This window comes from Bos indicus x Bos taurus, chromosome 8 (assembly GCF_003369695.1).
Source record: "Bos indicus x Bos taurus breed Angus x Brahman F1 hybrid chromosome 8, Bos_hybrid_MaternalHap_v2.0, whole genome shotgun sequence".
NCBI lineage: Eukaryota > Metazoa > Chordata > Mammalia > Artiodactyla > Bovidae > Bos > Bos indicus x Bos taurus.
Window position 1 is genome coordinate 111,137,276 of NC_040083.1, and position 20,806 is coordinate 111,158,081.

General features: G+C 50.3%; 2 protein-coding genes across 5 annotated transcripts in view; one reads left to right on the plus strand and one right to left on the minus strand.

Annotated features, from left to right (window-relative positions):
• The window catches only part of TRAPPC12 (trafficking protein particle complex 12), a 36,504-nt gene extending 27,701 nt beyond the window's left edge, over positions 1 to 8,803 (minus strand). The window contains exons 1-2 of one of the 2 annotated variants that reach the window (XM_027550706.1): positions 8,705 to 8,803; positions 787 to 2,001 (exon numbers count right to left, since the gene is read on the minus strand). In XM_027550706.1, coding sequence (XP_027406507.1) covers positions 787 to 1,995 — 1,209 coding nt within the window. In that variant the 5' untranslated portion in view covers positions 1,996 to 2,001; positions 8,705 to 8,803. Of the gene's footprint in view, positions 1 to 786; positions 2,002 to 7,967; positions 8,064 to 8,704 lie in introns of those variants that run through there. The other variant, XM_027550707.1, reaches the window with a different exon arrangement.
• A 3,868-nt stretch (positions 8,804 to 12,671) lies between these two features.
• EIPR1 (EARP complex and GARP complex interacting protein 1) overlaps positions 12,672 to 20,806 on the plus strand; it is a 76,522-nt gene continuing 68,387 nt past the window's right edge. Inside the window, exons 1-2 of one of the 3 annotated variants that reach the window (XM_027550708.1) lie at positions 12,672 to 12,843; positions 20,265 to 20,348. In XM_027550708.1, coding sequence (XP_027406509.1) covers positions 12,802 to 12,843; positions 20,265 to 20,348 — 126 coding nt within the window. In that variant the 5' untranslated portion in view covers positions 12,672 to 12,801. The remainder of the gene's footprint in view (positions 12,844 to 20,264; positions 20,349 to 20,806) is intronic. The other 2 variants (XM_027550709.1, XM_027550711.1) reach the window with 2 other exon arrangements.

Genomic DNA, 20,806 nt, shown 5'->3' on the forward strand with positions numbered 1-20,806 from the left:
TGAGATTCTTTCCTCTTAAATAACTACTCAGGGTGGGATTTCTGGTCAAAGCACATGCACATTTGGACACGCATTTTAACATTTAAGAAAGTTTGTGCCAAATTATCAGTCCCTTCAGGGCTGCCTAAGCTGGCTATTTCCTCACATTCTAACATACACAGAATAATTATAAATAACTCAGACAACAGAAAGTTAAAATAACTTCATCTACTTTGATGACTGGTAAGATAGAACTTTTTAATGTTATTTACAATATATAGTATTTATTTATTTTACGATTACATATTTATAATCTTGTGATTTATTGAGAGACCGTCTGTATTTTTTTTTAACCAAATCGGTAAGAACTCTTCCAATATAGAGCACGTTGCATGTAATGCAAACACGTTTTTCCATATCTAAAAGGAGAGGAAAGGGGATTTATCATCTACGGGAGCTCAGCTGCTATAATAAACTGATCACTCAGTTTACAACTTCTCCAGAGAGCTGTCGTGCAGCTCCCTTGCTGGAAACTATTTTTAAGACTCTGATTAGCACCTCAAAGACCTTCAATCAGAGAAATCAACAGGGTTCCAAATTACCTGGTGACATCACAGCAAACGCTCTCAAGATGAGAACCTTGGGAACTGCTGAAAACAATCAGCGTTTTTCAAAGCTCGACAGGCCTTTTCCGTATGAACATACACGAAACAGTCAGATGAAAAGCAAGGACATTGGCTGGGACTTTCCCGGCTCGCCGAGTGCGCCCACCGGCCCACCTGTGCGCTGAAGGCCCTCCGCCCTCACCTGGATGTTGTCGAACTTGAGGCCAGGCATGGTGAGGTCCTCCTTGTCCACGAACACCGTGCCGTACTGCTGCGTGGCGACTGAAGTCAGCACGTTCCTGGTCGCATCCCCGGGGATCCAGGCGTCGCTTCTCCGGTCCATCTCGCTCATGCTCAGGGCAGTGGCAAAGGGGTCCTCGCTGCCGGCAAACACCGCCTGGATCTGTGAGAATGGCTTTGGGGACTGCGAGATCTCCAGAGGAACCGTGGACACACCCGACCCTGACCTCTGCACCCCTGGGGAGGAGGCAGTTTCCTCGGAGCCCGGCGAGCTTCCTCCCACAGGGCTAGCAGCCAGCGAAGACAGGCTTTCCGGAATGGAAGGGCTGGCGTTGGGGTTACTGACGGAGATGAAGGTGGAGGTTGTGAAGGAATCAAAGAAGTCCGAGGCCAAGGAGCTGCTGCCGGTTGGATCGCCGAAGAACTTGCTCAGGCTGGGGCTCGGCTGGACCACCTGGGGTGGGGTCCTGGGGGCAGCTTCGCTGGCGCTGCTGAAGCTGGGGGATTTCACCATCTGGGACTCGAAGCCGTCACGCAGGGCTGGGGGCTGGGCGCTGGGGGGTGGCTGGCTAAAGATGGTGCACATGGGCACCGGCTCGTCCTTGGGGGCTGGCTGCCGGGGTGGCGTGCCTGACGGTGGCCCTGCCATGGGTACCCGCGCAGCCCCGGGGCCTGGGTCCTCTCCGCCCCCGTGTTCAAAAGCAGGCAGGTCTTCCACATCGCTGCGCTCAGGGTCCTCTTTCAACGATGCTCTGCCGTCAGGGGTCATGTCCGAGACGTCCTGAGGCGTGTCCCCGCCATCACTCTCACCGCCGTCACTGAGAGAGCCCAGCGCGCCCTCTTCTGTGCCGGGCCCCAGTCTGTGATCGCCGCTGCCCTCGGCGGGGTCCCCCACGTCCTGCAGACACCCCAGGTCACCCGCATCGTCCTCGCTGTTGTTTGGGGAGTCAGAGATGAGCACGCTTTCCATCAGGGGCTCATCGAGCTTATCCGCGAAATTATTCGAATCCTCGGACTCAAACTCGTCTCCACCGAGATCGATGGTTTCCTCGTGGTAAAGAAGCTGCCCCTGGTCTCCCTGAGGCCCCTGCGGAGCGATGCTCTGGGCTGGCCCCTGGGCAGGCGCACTCTGCTCGGGCACGTGCTGGCTAGCGCCTTCGGCATTCTCCATGGCCACCTGATACAGACAAAGACACGTCAACCTCAACAGCTTACATCTCAGTTACTATTAGAATGCCTTTGTCTTACTGAAATCGTAGATGGCCTTGAACTACATTCCACAAGGCAACGCAGTAAGAGGAGACTCGTCGCTAACCCATCGTTATGTGACTGGATCCTTACAAGAAGCAACAACTTCAGCAACAATTAAAGAACCCCAGATTAAAGCTATGATTTTTCAAAATCTGACTTGTGAAGTAGGCAAAGATTTTTAGAATTGACAGTTTTGGGGAATTTATGGGACATTTACTTATTGATAAGGGAATGCAACCTTTCTCAAACACCCTCTTCCAACAACACAAGAGAAGAGTCTACACATGGACATCACCAGATGGTCAATACCGAAATCAGACTGATTACATTCTTTGCAGCCAGAGGTGGAGAAGCTCTATACAGTCAGCAAAAACAAGACCTGGAGCTGACTGTGGCTCAGATCATGAACTCCCTATTGCCAAATTCAGACTTAAATTGAAGAAAGTAGGGAAAACCACTAGACCATTCAGGTATGATCTGAATCAAATCCCTTACTATTATACAGTGGAAGTGAGAAATAGATTCAAGGGACTTGATCTGATAGAGTGCCTGAAGAACTATGGACAGAGGTTTGTGACACTGTATAGGAGGCAGTGATCAAGACCATCCCCAAGAAAGAGAAATGCAAAAAGGCAAAATGGTTGTCTGAGGAGGCCTTACAAATAGCTGAAAATAGAAGAGAAGCTAAAGGCAAAGGAGAAAAGGAAAGATACCCATTTGAATGCAGAGTTCCAAATAGCGAGAGATTAAGAAAGTCTTCTTCAGTGATCAATGCAAAGAAATAGAGGAAAACAATAAAACAGGAAAGACTAGAGATCTCTTCAAGAAAATTAGAGCTACCAAGGGAACATTTCACACAAAGATGGGCACAATAAAGGACAGAAATGGTAGGGACCTAACAGAAGCAGAAGATATTAAGAAGAGCTGGCAAGAATGCACAGAAGAACTATACAAAATAGATCTTCACGATCCAGATAATCACGATGATGTGATCACTCACCTTGAGCCAGACATCCTGGAATGTGAAGTTAAATGGGCCATAGGAAGCATCACTATGAACAAAGCTAGTGGAGGTGATGGAATTCCAGTTGAGCTATTTCAAATCCTAAAAGATGATGCTGTCAAAGTGCTACACTCAATACACCAGCAAATTTGGAAAACTCAGCAGTGGCCACAGGACTGGAAAAGGTCAGTTTTCATTCCAATCTCAAAGAAAGGAAATGCCAAAGAATGCTCAAACTACCGCACGATTGCACTCATCTCACAAGCTAGCAAAGTAATGCTCAAAATTCTCCAAGCCAGGCTTCAGCAGTATGTGAACCACGAACTTCTAGATGTTCAAGATGGATTTAGAAACGGTAGAGAAACCAGAGATCAAATTGCCAACATCCACTGGATCATCAGAAAAGCAAGAACGTTCTAGCAAAACATCTACTTCTGCTTTACTGACTATGCCAAAGTCTTTGACTGTGTGGATCACAACAAACTATGGAAAATTCTTCAAGAGATGGGAAGACCAGACCACCTGACCTGCCTCCTGAGAAATCTCTATGTAGGTCAAGAAGCAACAGAACTCGACCTGGAACAACAGACTGGTTCCAAATAGGGAAAGGAGTACATCAAGGCTGCATATTGTCACCCTGCTTATTTAACTTATATGCAGAGTACATCATGAGAAACGCTGGGCTGGATGAAGCACAAGCTGGAATCAAGATTGCCGGGAGAAATATCAAGAACCTCAGATATGCAGATGACACCACCCTTATGGCAGAAAGTGAAGAGGAACTAAAAAGGCTCTTGATGAAAGTGAAAGAGGAGAGTGAAACAGTTGGCTTAAAACTCAACATTCAGAAAATGAAGATCATGGCATCTGGTCCCATCACTTCATGGAAAATTGGTGGGGAAACAATGGAAACAGTGAAAGAGTTTATTTTCTTGGACTCCAAAATCACTGCAGATGGCGACTGCAGTCATGAAATTAAAAGATGCATGCTCCTTGGAAGAAAAGCTATGACCAACCTAGAGAGCATATTAAAAGGCAGAGATGTTACTTTGCCAACAAACATAAGTCTAGTCAAAGCTATGTTTTTTCCAGTAGTCATGTATGGATATGAGAGTTGAACTATAATGAAAGCTAAGCACTGATGAATTGATGCTTTTGAACTGTGGTGTTGGATAAGACTCTTAAGAGTTCCTTGGACAGTAAGAAGATCCAACCAGTCCATCCTAAAGCAGATCCTGAGTATTCACTGGAAGGACTGATGCTGAAGGTGAAACTCCAATACTTTGGCCACTTGATGCGAAGAGCTGACTCAACTGAAAAGACCCTGATGCTGGGAAAGACTGAAGGCGGGAGGAGAAGGGGAGAGAGGATGAGATGGTTGGATGGCATCACCAACTCGATGGACATGAGTTTGAGCAAGCTCCAGGAGTTGGTGATAGACAGGGAAAACTGGCGTACTGCAGTCCATGGGGTCACAGAGTTGGACACGACTGAGTGACTGAACTGAACTGAGCCTTTCTGAATAGCTTGGCAAAGAATAAAGCTCTCTGACAAGCAATTCCGTATTTACCAACTCACTTAAAATATGTTTTTAAAGAAAACACCATCTGAAAGAAAGCAAGCCAAGTAAAAAGGAACACTCAGTCTGTAACAATACTTTGATTCTCTCCAGTATCTTTGTTTCTATTCCAATCTGACTTTGAAAAGTCAAGTCCACCTCTTTCCTAGTGACACCGTCTACACAGATGATGCCCAACCCAGGGTAAAAATTAAATTGTTGACCGTAATCTCTAAATAAAAACTACACCTTTGTTAGAAACCATTACCAGAGGTTGAAGACTTGGGCCGAAAAGTCTTGCAAGTCAGTAATCGTTATCATCTGAGTGCCCCCGTGTCTGAGTCATTACCCTGCACTCCACGCAACGACAGAGGAAACGAAGTTAACGGCAACACACGTGCCACCACCTCTCGCCCCCGGCACGAAAGAAAGAGGGATCCAGGTGCAAGCGGGCAGTGGCGAAAGCCCCGCCTCAGTCCTCTGACTTCTTTCCCTAGAAAACCTGAGAAGGTTCTTGTCACTCTCTCTGACTCTTCTGAAGGCAAATTTTCTATAAACCATTTTTATCAAACACTGAGTGCTACAAAATTTATAACCTGTAGCTGATATAATACGTCCTAACTCCCTTTTCAGACCTAATATTCTGAGATCTGTCCTACTCTTGTTCTTCTTCCATTTTCCAAGTGTATTTCCTCAGACAACATGTTAGATTTTTGCTTTTTACTTCAATTTCTCCTCCGCTTTTAACCTTGAGACTCATCCTGGAAGCAGCATGGAGCTGTGATTCCTGTTTTGCTGATGATGCTCTGCTGTGTGATGGTTCCACAACCTAGTATCCATTCTTTTTTTTTGGCCACGTCATGCGGCGTGTGGAATCTTAGTTCCCTGACCAGGGATCGAACCTGTGCCCCATGTATTGGGAGCACAGAGTTTTAACCACTGGACTGCCAGGGGAAGTCCTGATATATCTATTCTTCTTGAGGTGCTATGTTTTTGAATACAAACAGTGCTGCTATGAATATTCCTGTACATGCCTCCTGCTGTATGTGTGAAAGCTCATGGGGGCTTTGTGGAGAGTACAATTCTTCATCAGGTAACACCGAACTGTTTTACTAAGTGCATGTACCAATTTACACAGCTGGTGGTGGTGTGTGTAAGTAATCTTCCTGTTCAACACAGTCACCTACGCTTGATATTGTTACACTTCTTAATATCAAGGTATTAAAGATTCCTACAAATCAACAGGATTATAAGTGATCCAACAAAAAAGTATCCTGAACAAAGATTCGAACAAGGTGAGAGGGATACACATTCACAGGCATGTGTCCTGTGACTTCAACAGCCGTACAATTGGACTTTATTAGGATGGTTCCACATTGTACCAACGGTTACGGTAAAATTCAGCAGCTCTTTTCAATCTCAAGAGTCTTGGCACTTATGATCCCATTACTTATGTGTCATGGAGGAAGTCCTGCACACGCGAAGTCCAAACAAAATACCGCCCTTTCTCCAAAGATTTAAACCCTGGAAACAACTGCCTGGAGACACCATAATAAAGAAACAGCAGTGTACTCAAACTGCAGTGAAAATGAACGAGCTAGCCTATAGCGAATGCTTCAATGTTTGCACCTCACACATCTAATTCTACACACCGAAAGGGTAGAAAAATAAACAGTATGATGACTTTCTACCTGAAGTTCAAACAAGAAAATCAAACAATATATTATTTTAGAGAAAAACAAGGTGATAATAATGCACAGTTGGACTGGGGAGCGGGCTGGAAGAGGCCTCGAGGAAAGGCTCGATGGGGGCGGCGCATGGGTCTAAGCCGTTTGCAACACTGGCGCCAGAAGCCAAGTCTGCACTTGACTTTGTGTTTTCCATGTCCGTTACATGCAGCCTTTGCATTTCATACTTAAAAAACTGAAAAGCACATGTATCTGTCCTTGATTTGCATGAGATACAAACCTTCACTTCTCCTGCTACTGATTTAATACACGCTCACGTGGCACTCGTGGCAAAGCCCACACCTGCCGGTGCAGGGGGCACGAGACACTGGCTTGACTGCTGGGTTGGGGAGACCGTCTGGGGAAGGGCGTGGCAAAGCCCACACCTGCCGGTGCAGGGGGCACGAGACACTGGCTTGACTGCTGGGTTGGGGAGACCGCCTGGGGAAGGGCGTGGCAACCCACCTCAGGGCTGTTGCCTGGAGAATCCCACGGACAGATGAGCCCAGTGGGCTACAGTCCACGGTCGCAGAGTCAGACACGATGGACCAACTAACACACAGCACACATGAAGCCACAGACGTGGTTTTAAGCTGACATCCAGCATCAAGATGCTGGCAAAGAAGTCAGACTTTCTCTTTGGTTGAGTTCTTTGCACATGAGCTTAATTAACGCCTTAAAATATTTTTAAGTGATTTAAATGCACTAAGAACAAAGAAAACCATGCTCTTTAGGCTCCCTTGGACACAAGACTGCAATTACAAATCTTTTACCAGGTTGCAATAATGGAAACCATATTTCCATGAAAGAACTGTGCCATGAGGTAGGAATCTAATTAGTATACAATTGGAAAGGCCCCCATGGAGAGAACACTCACCACAGATCAAGCATTTTACATGTATTATCATATTTAAGCCTTAGGACCAACTTACAAAGCATAAGCTCCATCACACAGCAGAGGTCCACTGATTTGCCTGATGCTGTCAACTGATGGGGATGAGATTCCTACACTGGTTTTTCTGCCTCTGCTGTCCTTGTATGGCTGCTGAGACAGGTCAAGACTGAGAGCAGAGGGTAAGGCAGGGAGAGCTTGGAATGACTGCTTGAGGCTTGGGCTCACCACCAAGTAAAGTGACCTCTGAAAATGCCTTAATCCTTTAGTCTCTGCTTCCTCATCTGAAGATTGGGGTCATGAAGATTAAACGGCAGCAGGTGCACAGGAACTGATAACTATCATTTTAACGATAAAGCAGAGTGGTGACAGGCTGTCCTGGAACAGTGAAGACCCTGCTAGGGGTCACAGAACGTGAGGACTGGTGACTGTATTATTCTATTTGCAACCGTCCTCCCCGCCCCGCCCCTCCCCCCATTACACAGAGAGCTGCACTCACTGCCATACAGTACAGCCTCCTGAATTTGCAAAAAGAAACAGGTATTTAAATATGATGTTTCCCAGTAGCCATAAGAAGGTGTGAACTGCAAGTCCAAGGAAATGCTTCATTGGGGTTAAACTCTTGTGGACTAGGTGAGAAAAACAGGCACATCTAGAGCACTTCTTTGAACCTTACACTCTACATGTTTTCAATTCTTCTCAGTATACATACTCCACCAGTCAGCTTTGTCCTGCAAGATGCTCTGGAAAGCGTCAGCCAGCTTTTACATAGAGACTGATAGGCCTTTACACAGACCGTCGCGTTCTGTCCTCACGACCCTGAGTCCGCTTGGGCAGGTTACTGTAAACGTCCATCTACAGAAGAGGCCAGGAGGAACGAGTCACTGAGTACTACAGCTGGGCCCCGGGCGCAGACCCTCCTGAGCTTTCAGCGCCCAGTGTGGGGGCCGCTCCAGGGATGTGGAGCCAACGGCCGCCCCTGCAAAGGGCAGGCACCCAAAGCTCACGCTCCGGACCCTCAGGGTCATGCTGGGCCCGGAGGGAGGCGGGACAGAGACGAGTCCCCGGGAAGGAGAGACCCCCGGGAGGAGAGACCAAGGAGCAGCGGAGACCTGGGGGGAGAGACCCCCTGGGAGGAGAGACCCCCGGGAGGAGAGACCAAGGAGCAGCGGAGACCTGGGGGGAGAGACCCCTGGGAGGAGAGACCCCCGGGAGGAGAGACCTGGGGGGGAGAGACCCCCTGGGAGGAGAGACCCTCTGGATGGGAGACCTGGGAGGAGAGACCCCAGAGGAGGAGAGACATGGGGGTAGAGACCCCCTGGGAGGAGAGACCCGGGAGCAGACCCTCCCACCCCAGGGGCTGAAGCTGGAGACGGCACGACCCCCTCTCCACAGCCCGGGCCCTATCCTCATCCGCCCCCTCGCCCCCGGGGTTGGGGGAAGGGTCACCTGCGGCTGTGACCCGGGTCCGGGAGAAGCCGGAGGAAGCCGGGACCGGACTCGGCGCTTCCCGCGGCGTCTGCGCCTGCGCGCGCCCGCTCCCGCGCATGCCCGGTGCAGGAGCCGAAGGCCGGCGCGGTTCCGGTTCCGGCCGTGGTGGGTGGGGCCTGGGGGGGCGGGGCGGAGCGCGTCCCTGCGAACCAGAGGGACGTCGCTAAACCTGTGGCAGAGGGCAGCTGGGAGGGAAACGGCTAAGCTTTTTTTAAGTTCGTGGCCAGTGCATCCTTGAAATACTTATTTTCAGGGATGTGTCTTTGTGCCTATATGTGTTTTCAACTTTTCTTGTTGAGAATACATCCATCTGTACTTCTTGTGTAATCACATTAAGGATAAAAATGGTAATAATAATACCAATGGTAGCTGGGTGGAATTAATCCAGCAGTATGAAGATCCTGAATGCCTTAGCGCCACAGCTCAATCTCAGGCAAGCGGAGCGGCCGAGGAGGATGCCGCGTCTGTGCTTCTGCGTTCTTGACTTCCGCTGTCACCCTGGAGATACCCCGGGAGATACCCCGGTTAATTACCCAGCCTAAGTGTCAGGAGGCGCCAGGCGCTGGAGCACAGCTGAACCAGGCCACGCCCAGCCATCTCCTTCTTATTCTTTAATGATTTAAAATAGTTTTATTTTGACAAATAAAAATCGTTTGTATTTAAGGTGAACAACGTGACGTGCTGATGTATCTAACACTGTGAGATGGCCACAATGGAGCTCATGCCCTTATCCAGCGCCCCGCTCGTTTTTTGTGTTTGTGGTGAAAAGACTTAAAATCTCTTCTCTGCAAATCACAAGTATAGGATACATTATTATTAACTATGTCTCCGGAACTTATTAATCTTTTCATTGAAAGTTTGTATTATTTGCTCAGTAACTTCCCCTTCTCCCAACCCTCAGCCTCCGGTAACCACCATTCTACTCTCCTTTACAATGATTCCAACTTTCTTTTTCAGATCCCACCTGTGAATGGATCGTGCTGTATTTGGTTTCTGTGTCTGGCTTATCTCACTTAGCACATGTCTTCTACGTTCATTCATGTCACAGATGACAAGGCCCCATCCTTTTCTAAGTTTTATATAAAATTTAAAAATTTTCTTCCTTTTAACAGCCTGAATAATATCCCACATATATGAAAAAGCATGTAAAAAAATATTGGCCAGTTTAAAATAGTTTTCCTCCTTAAGTAGAATAAGTGATTAACCAAATCTTCAGTTACTTTACAGACAGCACTACACAGGTACAGCAGGGGAACCCATGTCTCCACACTGACTTTCAAATGGAGAACCTTCAGAAAACTGACAGAAACGTCCCTGGAGCCCTTTACGAGGCAAGAAACCTTTCAATAAGGAAAACCTGGCTTCCAGCAGACTGACTTGAGACTAGACAATCAGTTCCCAAGTTTGAAATTCCCCTAACCCCTTAAATTTCACCCTGAATGTTGGATGGGGGAGACAGATCTGAGACCTGTCTTCCATTTCTTCGCTGGTCAACCTCACAATAAACCTCATTCTTTCCTCAAAAGCCGATGTCACAGTACTGGCCTCTATGATCACTGGGTAGTGATCCCTTGGTTGGTAACGCAGGTGTGCGCCTGTGTACACACACACACACACACACATTTTCCATCCAGCTGTGGATGGACACTTTGGTTGTTTCTGTATCTTGGCTACTGCAACTAATCCTGCAGTGAACATGGAGTGCAGGTATGGCTTCAAGATAGTTCATTTAGGCTGGATCACAGAAGTTGGATTTCAGGATGATATGGCAATCCTATTTTCAATTTTTCGAGGACCTCCCATACTGTTTTCCACAGTTGATACATCAACTTACATTCTCACCGGCAGGGTACAAGGATTCCCTTTTCTCCAATCTTGCCAGTGCTGCTCATCCTTTTAACTTTCTGACGGCGGCCACTGTAATCGTGTGGGGTGGTGGCTCACTGTGGTTGATCTGCACTTCCCTGATGATTAGTGAGCCTGAGCATCTTTTCATATACCTATCCTGCAGGGGTCCAGCCCCGGTGGATCCAGGGACTTCAAAGCGGGGACGGCGTCGGCGAGAATCAGGAAACAATTGCTTAATTAAACGTTAATTAAGGATATAAAGAGTGGTTAAATAAGGATAGCTCAGTGAGAAAATTTAGTGGAGAAAAGAGGCTGAATAATTCAGCCAGAAGGTGAGAGAAAGAATGACAGGGGGAGACCAAGTTTCGGTGAACAAGGCCCGCACTTTATTTTCCAAAATAGTTTTTATACCTTAAGTTATGCATAGAGGATAATGGGGGAAGGGGTAGAGTCATGCAGTAAGCCAGGCTTTCTTCCTGCAAACTTATCATATGCAAAAGTTTAGGTGATTTGCATCATCTTCTGGCCCGGAGGCCTGTTAACATTTTAAGACCCTTTCTTCAGAAAACTTATTTTTCTCTAAAGGTGATTAGTGACCCTCCAAAAGCATTAGATAAAGTTGCATTCCTACAGGGCAAAGGTGTGGTGGGCTATAACAAGAAAAAGAATTAACTCAAGGGTCCAAGGTTACAAACATTAAAGCTACTACTTACACCAATTATATTAATCAATACACTGCCAGGGACACAGCAAGTAAGGGATATGGAAACTTAGCAGCAAACATTGGCCCAACAAGTGAAAAACCCTTCACCAATACAATTTCTAATCAATCTTTTAACTGCTCAAAGGAATCTGTATTTAGACAGTTTAGAACATCTCATGCCTCTCACAGTTAGGAGGCTCTGAACAATCACATGTGGCCAGAAAAACCTATTCAGGCAGGCTAGAGGACTTCCAAAGGAGTTTGTAGGTTGAAACACTAGCACACCCAGGAATTTTATTAACTGGAGCTGTAAGTTAACTCTTTTTTCAGAGAGGTAGTGGGGGACAGCCCCCCATAAAGTCAGAGGTGTAGGTGAAAGCACAAAGCAGAAAGTAGGCAGACTCTGGTTTGGGGGGTAGATGCTCGAGAATTTCCAGGGGGACTCCTGAGGCTCGATCCCGCCTTTGTGTATGCTGAGCCTCCTTCCTCACGACCTTTGCCACGGGCGGAGCTCCTGCTCCCGGCACTATCCCAGACCTCCTTACCTGAAACAAAGATTAAGGGGCGATGAGAGGAAAGTGAAATGATCACATTGGTGGAGAACCTGTGCATGGCCCTGTAACCTACGGAACCCAGGGTAGTGAAGAATGTGCATACGGCATTCTGGGGCTATATGCAATGCCACTCCCGTCTGCAAGGGCACTGCCAAACGTCAAGGCGTGCGCTCTGGCGGACTCCTGGACGGAGGCAAACCTCTGCAGCGCTGACAGTTCTTGAAGACTCAAAGACGCCAGGGTCTGTCCACCGGACTCCCTTCAGAGGCAAATTAATGTCAGGCGTCACTTACCACCCCAGCACCGGCAGTGCGACCCCTTGGCCACTCCACGCACAAGGCTGCAGACACGAACGAGCCCGGCCTCTGACTCTAAGGCTCCTGGGCCCAGCCCACCCGAGTCTGCCAGCCCACCTGAGTCTGCCAGCCCAAGCGCATCCCCGAGCCCTCCACTGAACACCTCTGTGCCCCTCAATGTCCCCAAAACGAGCAGCGGTCGTCTGTAAAGCCTGAGGTTCCGCCCTGGCTGCTGGGCCGGAGAGGACTTGACAGCGACTGCAGAGCGCTTCCCGGCGCCCAGCCGTCCCACGACAGCGTCAGAACCCTAGGGGAACCGTAGGGCTGCGGAGCTGGGGAGGTTCCGAATTGCAGCCCGCCCGGCAGGGGGGCCCCCGGCAGGCCCTCCCCTTCTGGTCCTACTGGGCGCAGAAACCCTGGAGGGAGCCAAGTGCGCATGCGCAGGAGCTCGGCGCTGCGTCATCGGCGGCGGCCGCCGGCGCCCGGGAGCGCGTTGATGACGCATCCGGAAAACAGGAAGTGAACCCTACGGGAACCGCGGTGGCTCAGAAAGGGTCGCCGCGCGGCGCCGCTGGGGCTGGAGCGCATGAATGGGAGCGGAGCGGGGGCGCGTCGGCCCAGGGGACCCGCCTTCAGCGAGGGCGCTGCCGCAGCATGGAGGACGACGCGCCCGTGATCTACGGCCTGGAGTTCCAGGTGGGTCCCGGAACGGCGCCCGGTGCCGCCGAGGTCACTGCGGGGAGGCCTCGGGGGGCCAAAGGCCGCGGTCATCCAGGACCGGCCGAGGGCCCGCTAGACGCCCGCGGGGCGCGGCGGTCCGGCCCGCGACCCCTGGCCGTGGGAGCCCCCGCCGCCTGCCTGCCGCCCCCGTCGTTCCTTGTGGCCTGACTCTCACGGCGCGCTTTGCTGTAATTGCTTGTGTACATTTCCGAAAGCCTTGCTGTTCTTGGAGGCAGACGCTGTATCTGTATTACTATTACTGTTTTAACTTGGACACAGTGTTTAAATTTACATTAAAATTTGTCAAGATGCAGGGGGAGTTCTTATGTCCGCTTCACCGAGTTTCCCCTAATGTTGGCGTCTTCCTGTGGTCCGGGCACAGTGACCAAGTTTCGAAATTAGCTCTGAAACCATCCTGTTACGCTTCCCTGGTGGCTCAGATGGTAAAAGAATCTGCCTGCAATGTGGAAGACCTAGGGTTCGATCCCTGGGATCAAAAAATTCCCCTGGAGAGGGGCATGGCAACCCGCTCCAGTATCTTGCCTGGAAAATGCCATGGACAGAGGAGCTGGTGGGCTCCAGTCCATAGGGTTGCAAAGAGTTGGACACTACTGAGCGACTTTCACTTCAGTTCAGTTCACTTGCTCAGTCGTGTCCGACTCTGATACCCCATGAACTGCAGCACGCCAGGCCTCCCTATCCATCTCCAACTCCTAGAGTTCACCCAAACCCATGTCCATTGAGTCGGTGATACCATCCAACCATCTCATCCTCTGTCGTCCCCTTCTCCTCCTGCCCTCAATCTTACCCAGCATCAGGGTCTTTTCAAGTGACTCAGCTCTTCGCGTCAGGTGGCCAAAGTATTGGAGTTTCAACTTCAACATCATTCCTTCCAATGAACATCCAGGACTGATCTCCTTGAGGATGGACTGGTTGAATCTCCTTGCAGTCCAAGGGACTCTTAAGAGTCTTCTCCAACACCACAGTTCAAAAGCATCAATTCTTCGGCACTCAGCTTTCTTTATAGTCAAACTCTCACATCCATACATGACCACTGGAAAAACCATAGCCTTGATTAGACAGACCTTTGTTGACTAAGTAATGTCTTTGCTTTTTAATATGCTGTCTCAGTTGGTCATAACTTTCCTTCCAAGGAGCAAGCATCTTTTAATTTCATGGCTGCAGTCACCATCTGCAGTGATTTTGGAGCCCCCAAAATAAAGTCTGACACTGTTTCCACTGTTTCCCCTCTTTCCCCATCTATTTCCCATGAAGTGATGGGACCAGATGCCATGATGTTAGTTTTCTGAATGCTGAGTTTTAAGCCAACTTTTTCATTCTTCTCTTTCACTTTCATCAAGAGGTGCTTTAGCTCCTCTTCACTTTCTGCCATAAGGGTGGTGTCATCTGCATATCTGAGGTTATTGATATTTCTCCCAGCAATTTTGATTCCAGCTTGTGCTTCCTCCAGCCCAGCGTTTCTCATGATGTACTCTGCATATAAATAAGTTAAATAAGCAGGGTGACAATATACAGCCTTGACATATTCCTTTCCTTATTTGGAACCAGTCCGTTTTTCCTTGTCTGGTTTGAACTGTTGCTTCTTGACCTTCATACAGATTTCTCAGGAGGTGGGTAAGCTGGTCTGGTATTCCCATCTCTTTAAGAATTTTCCACAGTTTTGTGATTCACACAGTCAGAGGCTTTGCCAAAGTCAATAAAGCAGAAGTTTTTCTGTAGTTCTCTTGCTTTCTCTGATCCAACAGATGTTGGCAATTTGGTCTCTGGTTCCTCTGCCTTTTCTAAATCCAGCTTGAACATCTGGAAGTTCTCGGTTCACATAGTGCTGAAGCCTGGCTTGGAGAACTTTGAGCATCTCTTTGCTAGCGTGTGAGGCGGGTGCAACTGTGCAGTAGTTCGCACATTCTTTGGCATTGCCCTTCTTTGGGATTGGAATGAAAACTGACCTTTTCACATCTGGTGAATTTAACATTCAGTAAATGTTATTCTGATTATTATAATAAAACAGAATTCTTACAGGTGAATTCTGAACAAGTATCTCAGTGCCCTGTGAGTCAGGAACTGTTGGGCTTGACAGCTCTATCACACAGGGCTTCCCTTGTGGCTCAGCTGGTAAAGAATCTGCCTGCAATGCGGGAGACCTGGGTTCCATCCCTAGGTTGGGAAGATCCCCTGGAGAAGGGAAAGGCTACCCATTCCAGTATTCTGGCCTGGAGAATTCCATGGACTGTATAGTCTATGGGGTTGTAAAGAGTTGGACACGACTGAGCGACTTTCACACACGTGCTCTATCACTGAAGACTGGTGCCTTGGTGACCAGCTGAGAACAGATCTGTGTCTTGGGCACTCTGCTTAACATTGTACACATATTTTGTTTAATTCTGACATCAGTCATATTGTTAGATGTTATTTTTCCTGTGGGTGGAGTCCTCTTAACTAGTAAGGGATGGGGATTCTGGCCTACGTGGGCTTTACGGAGGTGCACACGTGGGTGTGTCCAGAGGGCGCCTGTGGAAGAGAGGCGCTTCCCTGACCTTGCGCTCGCCAAGTGTGCATCTTCTCCCAACACTTCTTAATAACTTTTCAATCTCTTTAATCCCCCAAATAGCCCAGAGGTTTTGATGTTCAGTATTGGATCTTTGAGGTAACTAAAATGTTGTTTCCTGGGATTTTGGACAAATCAGTGGAGTGGATTCTTGCCTTGGGCCTCAAGTATTTTATCTGAATATCTTTTCTTATCTTAAAAGAAGGAGCTGATTGTTGCACTTCTGTACACAGCTGTTTGGGCCCCAGCTTTCTTGAATCTGAAGAGCAATCACTGCGTGTGGGGAAAGAGCAAGTTAGCCAAGATGGTGGTGCTCAGGCTCTCTCGCCCTGCGCTTTGTAGCTACGTGGTTCTGTAACAGTAGAGATAACTTACAGCTCTGTGCATCTCAATGTCCCCACCTGGCCACTGCCCTGTCTGTTCTGTAAGCATGTATAAGCTCCACCCGAAAAGCCCTTGAGGCTGCCTGACGACTGTGTCCGCTGGTCAGCCCCAAGGGAACACAGCATTTCTGCCGCTGCGGCTGCTGCACCAGTCAGGAGAGCATCAGCATGTCGGCAGTTCTTAGGGCTCCTCGAGTTTTCCCGCAGGCTCCCCCCTGGCACCGTGCCTGCCCTGGGTTCGGCAAACAGTGTGCACAGCCAGGAGCAGTGGGACAGCTGATGTAGTCAGAAGGATGAACAGCCAGACGCAGGACCCGCCCCAGCGGAGAAAAAGAGGAAGTGCAGCCACAGTGGAGAGTTTAGAGCTGGGTCAGGCCTGCCGAACCCACGCCTGCGGAGCCCCGAGGGTCCCCTGGGCCTGCAGACAGCCAGAGAGGACGCTCAGGAGGGCAGGTGAAGTGCAGACAGTACAAGGAGGGCCTGGGCGATGATGGGGAGAGCAGCGCCCTCAGTTTCTGCTCTGGCTCGGGAGGTGCAGGAGCCTCTGGAAGAGGGCGGGCATCTTGCAGCGGCACGTGGGACGCCGTTTTGAATAGTGCCCCGTCCACCTCTTCCGGCTCCTTAACTGCTCCTTCCACGGCGGCAGGCTTGGAAACGTCTAGGGGTGGCAGCAGGCAAAGGGGATGCACGTCTGGGCTGCTGTGCTGGCAGCGGGAGTTGACAGAGATCAAACTGAAACAGGGACCGAGGCTCTGCTCCTGGAGCAGCGGAGGCAGCTGATGCCAGGGCAGCAGACACTCGGTTTGGGAAGGGCCACAGCAAAAGATGCGGGCAGGCCAGGCAGAAGATGACGTGGCATCCGTGGACCCTCCTTCTGCTGCCTTTTACGGGCTGGTCCTTAAGTTGGATGGCTCCTGTGCTGAGGCACATGGCGAAGGCTGTGTCCTAACCTCTGGAAACCGGACCCCTCCCGGTGTGGAGGCACACGGGACAGGCTGTCTGTGATGCAGGTTTAGTAGAACAGTGCTCTGTAAAGGCTGTGTGCTGTGCTGTGCTACTAACCTCTGAGTTCCCTCGCAGATTTAGGACAGTGTGAAAGCATTTGGAATCATGTGTAGGCTGTGAATGCCACAAGATTCCCTCTTTCAGGGGGAGGGCCCAGCGCCTGTGGGGAGTTAGAAGGTCCTTAATAAAACCTGTCGGAGAAGGCAATGGCACCCCACTCCAGTACTCTTGCCTGGAAACTCCCATGGACGGAGGAGCCTGGTGGGCTGCAGTCCATGGGGTCGCTAAGAGTCGGACACGACTGAGTGACTTCACTTTCACTTTTCACTTTCACGCATTGGAGGAGGAAATGGCAACCCACTCCAGTGTTCTTGCCTGGAGAATCCCAGGGATGGGGGAGCCTGGTGGGCTGCCGTCTATGGGGTCGCACAGAGTCGGACACAACTGAAGCGACTTAGCAGTAGTAGCAGCAGCAATAAAACCTGTGGAGGCTTTCCTGCCATCTCACAAGGACAGCCGGTGGACTGGACTTGGTCATGGAGATAAAGTCACTCCATGTGTGCTGGGTGGCCCTTCTAGCCCCATGAGGGCAAGGACTGCAACACGAGTTCAGGTGACAGCTGACATTGAGTTTGCCATGTACTGGGGACGTAGCTGTTTGCTGTAGCATCTATTGCTGTTGCAGAATGTTCTTTCAAGGGTCAGCGTTACTCACCAAGGAAATATCACGAAAGTGGACTGTGTGCAGATTTTGAGGCGAGAGACCCTGAGTGGGGTAGAATGTGGGGAAGGAGCACATTGGCCAAGAGGGTGGTGGCCAGACGCTCTTGGCCCACGGCCTCTTGCTCTCGCCCCACGATCTGTCAGTGTGGTCCTGTAACAGCTGGGATCACTCACAGCGCTGTGCGTGTGCAGCGCCGTGTACCCCTTTGGCCACGGCCACGTCTGTCTGTAAGCGTATATAAGCGCCACTGAAAAGCCCCTGAAGCTTCGTTCTGTGGGCACCGGGTCAGCCCCGAGAGGAGGGAACGCAGTGTGTCTGCTGCTACAGCTGCGGCCCCAGTGCCTGCAACTCCCACGGCCCCTCGCAGGTTCTCCCAGCGTCTCCGATCGCTCCTGCCTGCCCTGTTCAGCAAGCAGTGTGGACAGAGAGACAACTGGTGTAATCCGCAGGATGATGCAGCGAGACGTTGACCATTGACTGGAGGTCATGAGGTCTGGAGGGTAAAATGAGGCACCGCTGTGCCGATAAGAGGCAGATGAGCAGTGTGGAGCGGCCGCTGTGCTGATGAGAGGCAGATGAGCGGTGTGGAGCGGCTGTTGTGCCGCTAAGAGGCAGATGAGCGGTGTGGAGCGGCTGTTGAAATGGGAAAGCGCGGAGCACATTCGCCTTTCTGCAGCACTTTGACTTGTGTTCACGGTTTTCGTTCTTTTTTGTGTGTTTAAAAAATTTTAAACAAGCAGTGCTTTTGAGTCATTTAAATCAGTTACTGAAAGTCTGGTTAAAATCAGCAGACCCTAAACTTTCCCTTTCCATCTTATCTGGTGAGAATAACCTCTCTCAGCGTTTCCGAAGGTGTTTCTTCTAGTCTTGACCTGCCTGCTCTTACCTCCCGGACGTAACCTGGTGACTGGACGCCGTGGCGTCTGAGGATTTTCGGCTTTTCCCCTGCTCTCCTGTCTCCAGTCAGACTCCCAACAGTTAATCACAATCTTTCGCCAAGTCTTTACTCAGGTTTCTCATGTTTCTAATTGCAGAATGTTTTGTTGACTGCTGATTCAAGTGGGGTTCTCTGCCATGTTTAGCCAGCATTTCAGGATTTTTGCTTGGGAACAGTGTGAGTTTTAGGTTCAGTACCTTATTGTGTGTGTCTTGGCTTCTCCGGTTAACACCTTGCCCACCAGCGGTGCTCACCCACCAGGTTTCTCTCCCCAGAGTTTCCACTCCCTTGTCCTGCGTGCTTTTGAGCCGGTGCCTAAGTTCTTGTGTTTCTGTCACCACAGTGAAGAGCAACTGCCCAAGACGGCCGTGGTCAGGCGCCCTCGCCCCGTTTTTAGGGCTGATACTTTAGGACATAACAGTAATCGTCGTCAATCCATCAGTGGATCTGCTGCTTCCAAACCAATGCACAGGGATGCTGCCTTTTAACCTGATGAACTGAAGCTCAGGGCCAGCCGTATTAGAGTCCATTTCATAGACCTGCTGCATCTTCAGAGGTTGCGTGAGTTCCTCATTCGGGGTTTCTGTCCTTGCACGGCACGGGGTCTGGTTCGCAGTTCCCCCCGCCCCGCCATGCCGGCTCGGGTTCGGTTGTCTGCGTGGCCTTGCCAAGCCTCTCCAGTCTGTTCTTCTCCCTCTCGTTTGAGAAGGTGATTGCTCTCCAGTTTTGTGAGTGTCCCTGTGTCTGATCGTGGGTTCTGGCCCTGCCGTGGCCCGTCAGCTTGGCGTCTGCACCTGCTGAAGCCTTTTCCCTTGTCTCCCTCCCGTCCTCCTTGCAGAGCTCCAGTGCTGAGCCCTCCCGCTGTGGGCTCTGCAGGCGGAGGCAGCCCGGCCTGGCCCAGGCCAAGTGCTCGCAGCTCCGGGTTTTGCAGCGCTCGTTTCCCCCAGGGCAGCCCCCCGCTCTGCCCCACGGAGCTCTGACCACCTCCTGAGATACTAGTAGGTCCCTGCCCTGCTCTAGTTGGCGCCCTGGTGTGTGGGGGACCCCTTTCTGGCTGCCCCCTCCGGAGGTTCCCGGCACGGCCCCCTCTTTGCTTGGGGCGTGGCCGCCAGCGTCTTCCTCAGCATCTTCTCTCAGCGCCGACCTTCCCCACCTTGGAGGCGGTGTTCCCCGGGCGCTTTAGGATTGTAGACGTCTCCACGTTTTACTGGAGACGGTGGGTTTCTGCTCTTCACGCCCCTTCCTGCTCTTACAGGGCTTCCGAAAGTCTGAGGAGGGAGGGGCGAAGCCTTTAGCCCCGGAGGACGTGGGCAGGCGGGCAGCCCTGCCCCCAGCTTCCTCCTCTGCCGGACCTTGCAGTTCACGCCTGTGGCAGCTTCCTGAAGCCTTGAAGCAAGCTCGGGGTTTTGGATTGAGTTTTTCCAGTTGGCTCTGCAGAAGACTTGGCTCAAACCCCTTGCTTTGCCCTCAGTGGGAGCCATCTTCTGCTCTGTTATCGAAGAATAGTTTGTTCAACCAGTCGATGACTTAAATAATTTTGTTAAAAACAGTTTATATCTTTACTGTTTAATTTTTGTGTCCAATTACATTTGTTTCCAGATCCTTTGGAAGTGCGGTTGGGTCACAGATCGTACAAGAGTCTAGGGCTTCTCCTGCACGTTTCTAAGCTGCCTGGCGGACCCTCTGCCCCAGGGGCTCCCCCAGCAGCGGTGGAGGCGGCGGCTGCCTGCGTGGTCTGCCCGTCCGCCTCCATCCACATGTGCCCTCTCCTTCCCCCTGCAGGCGCGGGCCCTCACGCCTCAGACCGCGGAGACAGACGCCATTCGGTTTTTGGTTGGGACGCAGTCTCTCAAGTATGATAATCAGGTAAGTATTTCTGACAAATGGATACATGTTAATTATCAAGCCTGTTCTTAGTTTTGTAGCCATTTTGTTCTTGATTTTTCAAGCAGAACATGAGAAATAATGCCACGCAAACAAAACAGAGCTTTCATTGGGATTTACATAGCCAGCTATATGTAACGACTGGAGGAGAGGAGGTAAACTTACTCTGTGTATCGTTGCAGCCTTTGGGTAGTGTTTTGTGGGTGCATCGGGGTCACCATGCAAGGGGTCGAGGGCACCAGGGTACGTGGTCGGTGTCACCCCTTTGACCCCGGCCAGTGGAGGACTGGTTTGATGGCTCACAGCACTCTCTAGATGAGGCTGGACGAGGCCATAATCCCGTCTCAACATGGAGTCTAAGCCGTCACCGCTGGTCGATCCAGGGAGAGACACAGGGTGTGGCCTGTGTCTCTAGGTTAGGAAGAATGTTGGGTTCTCAT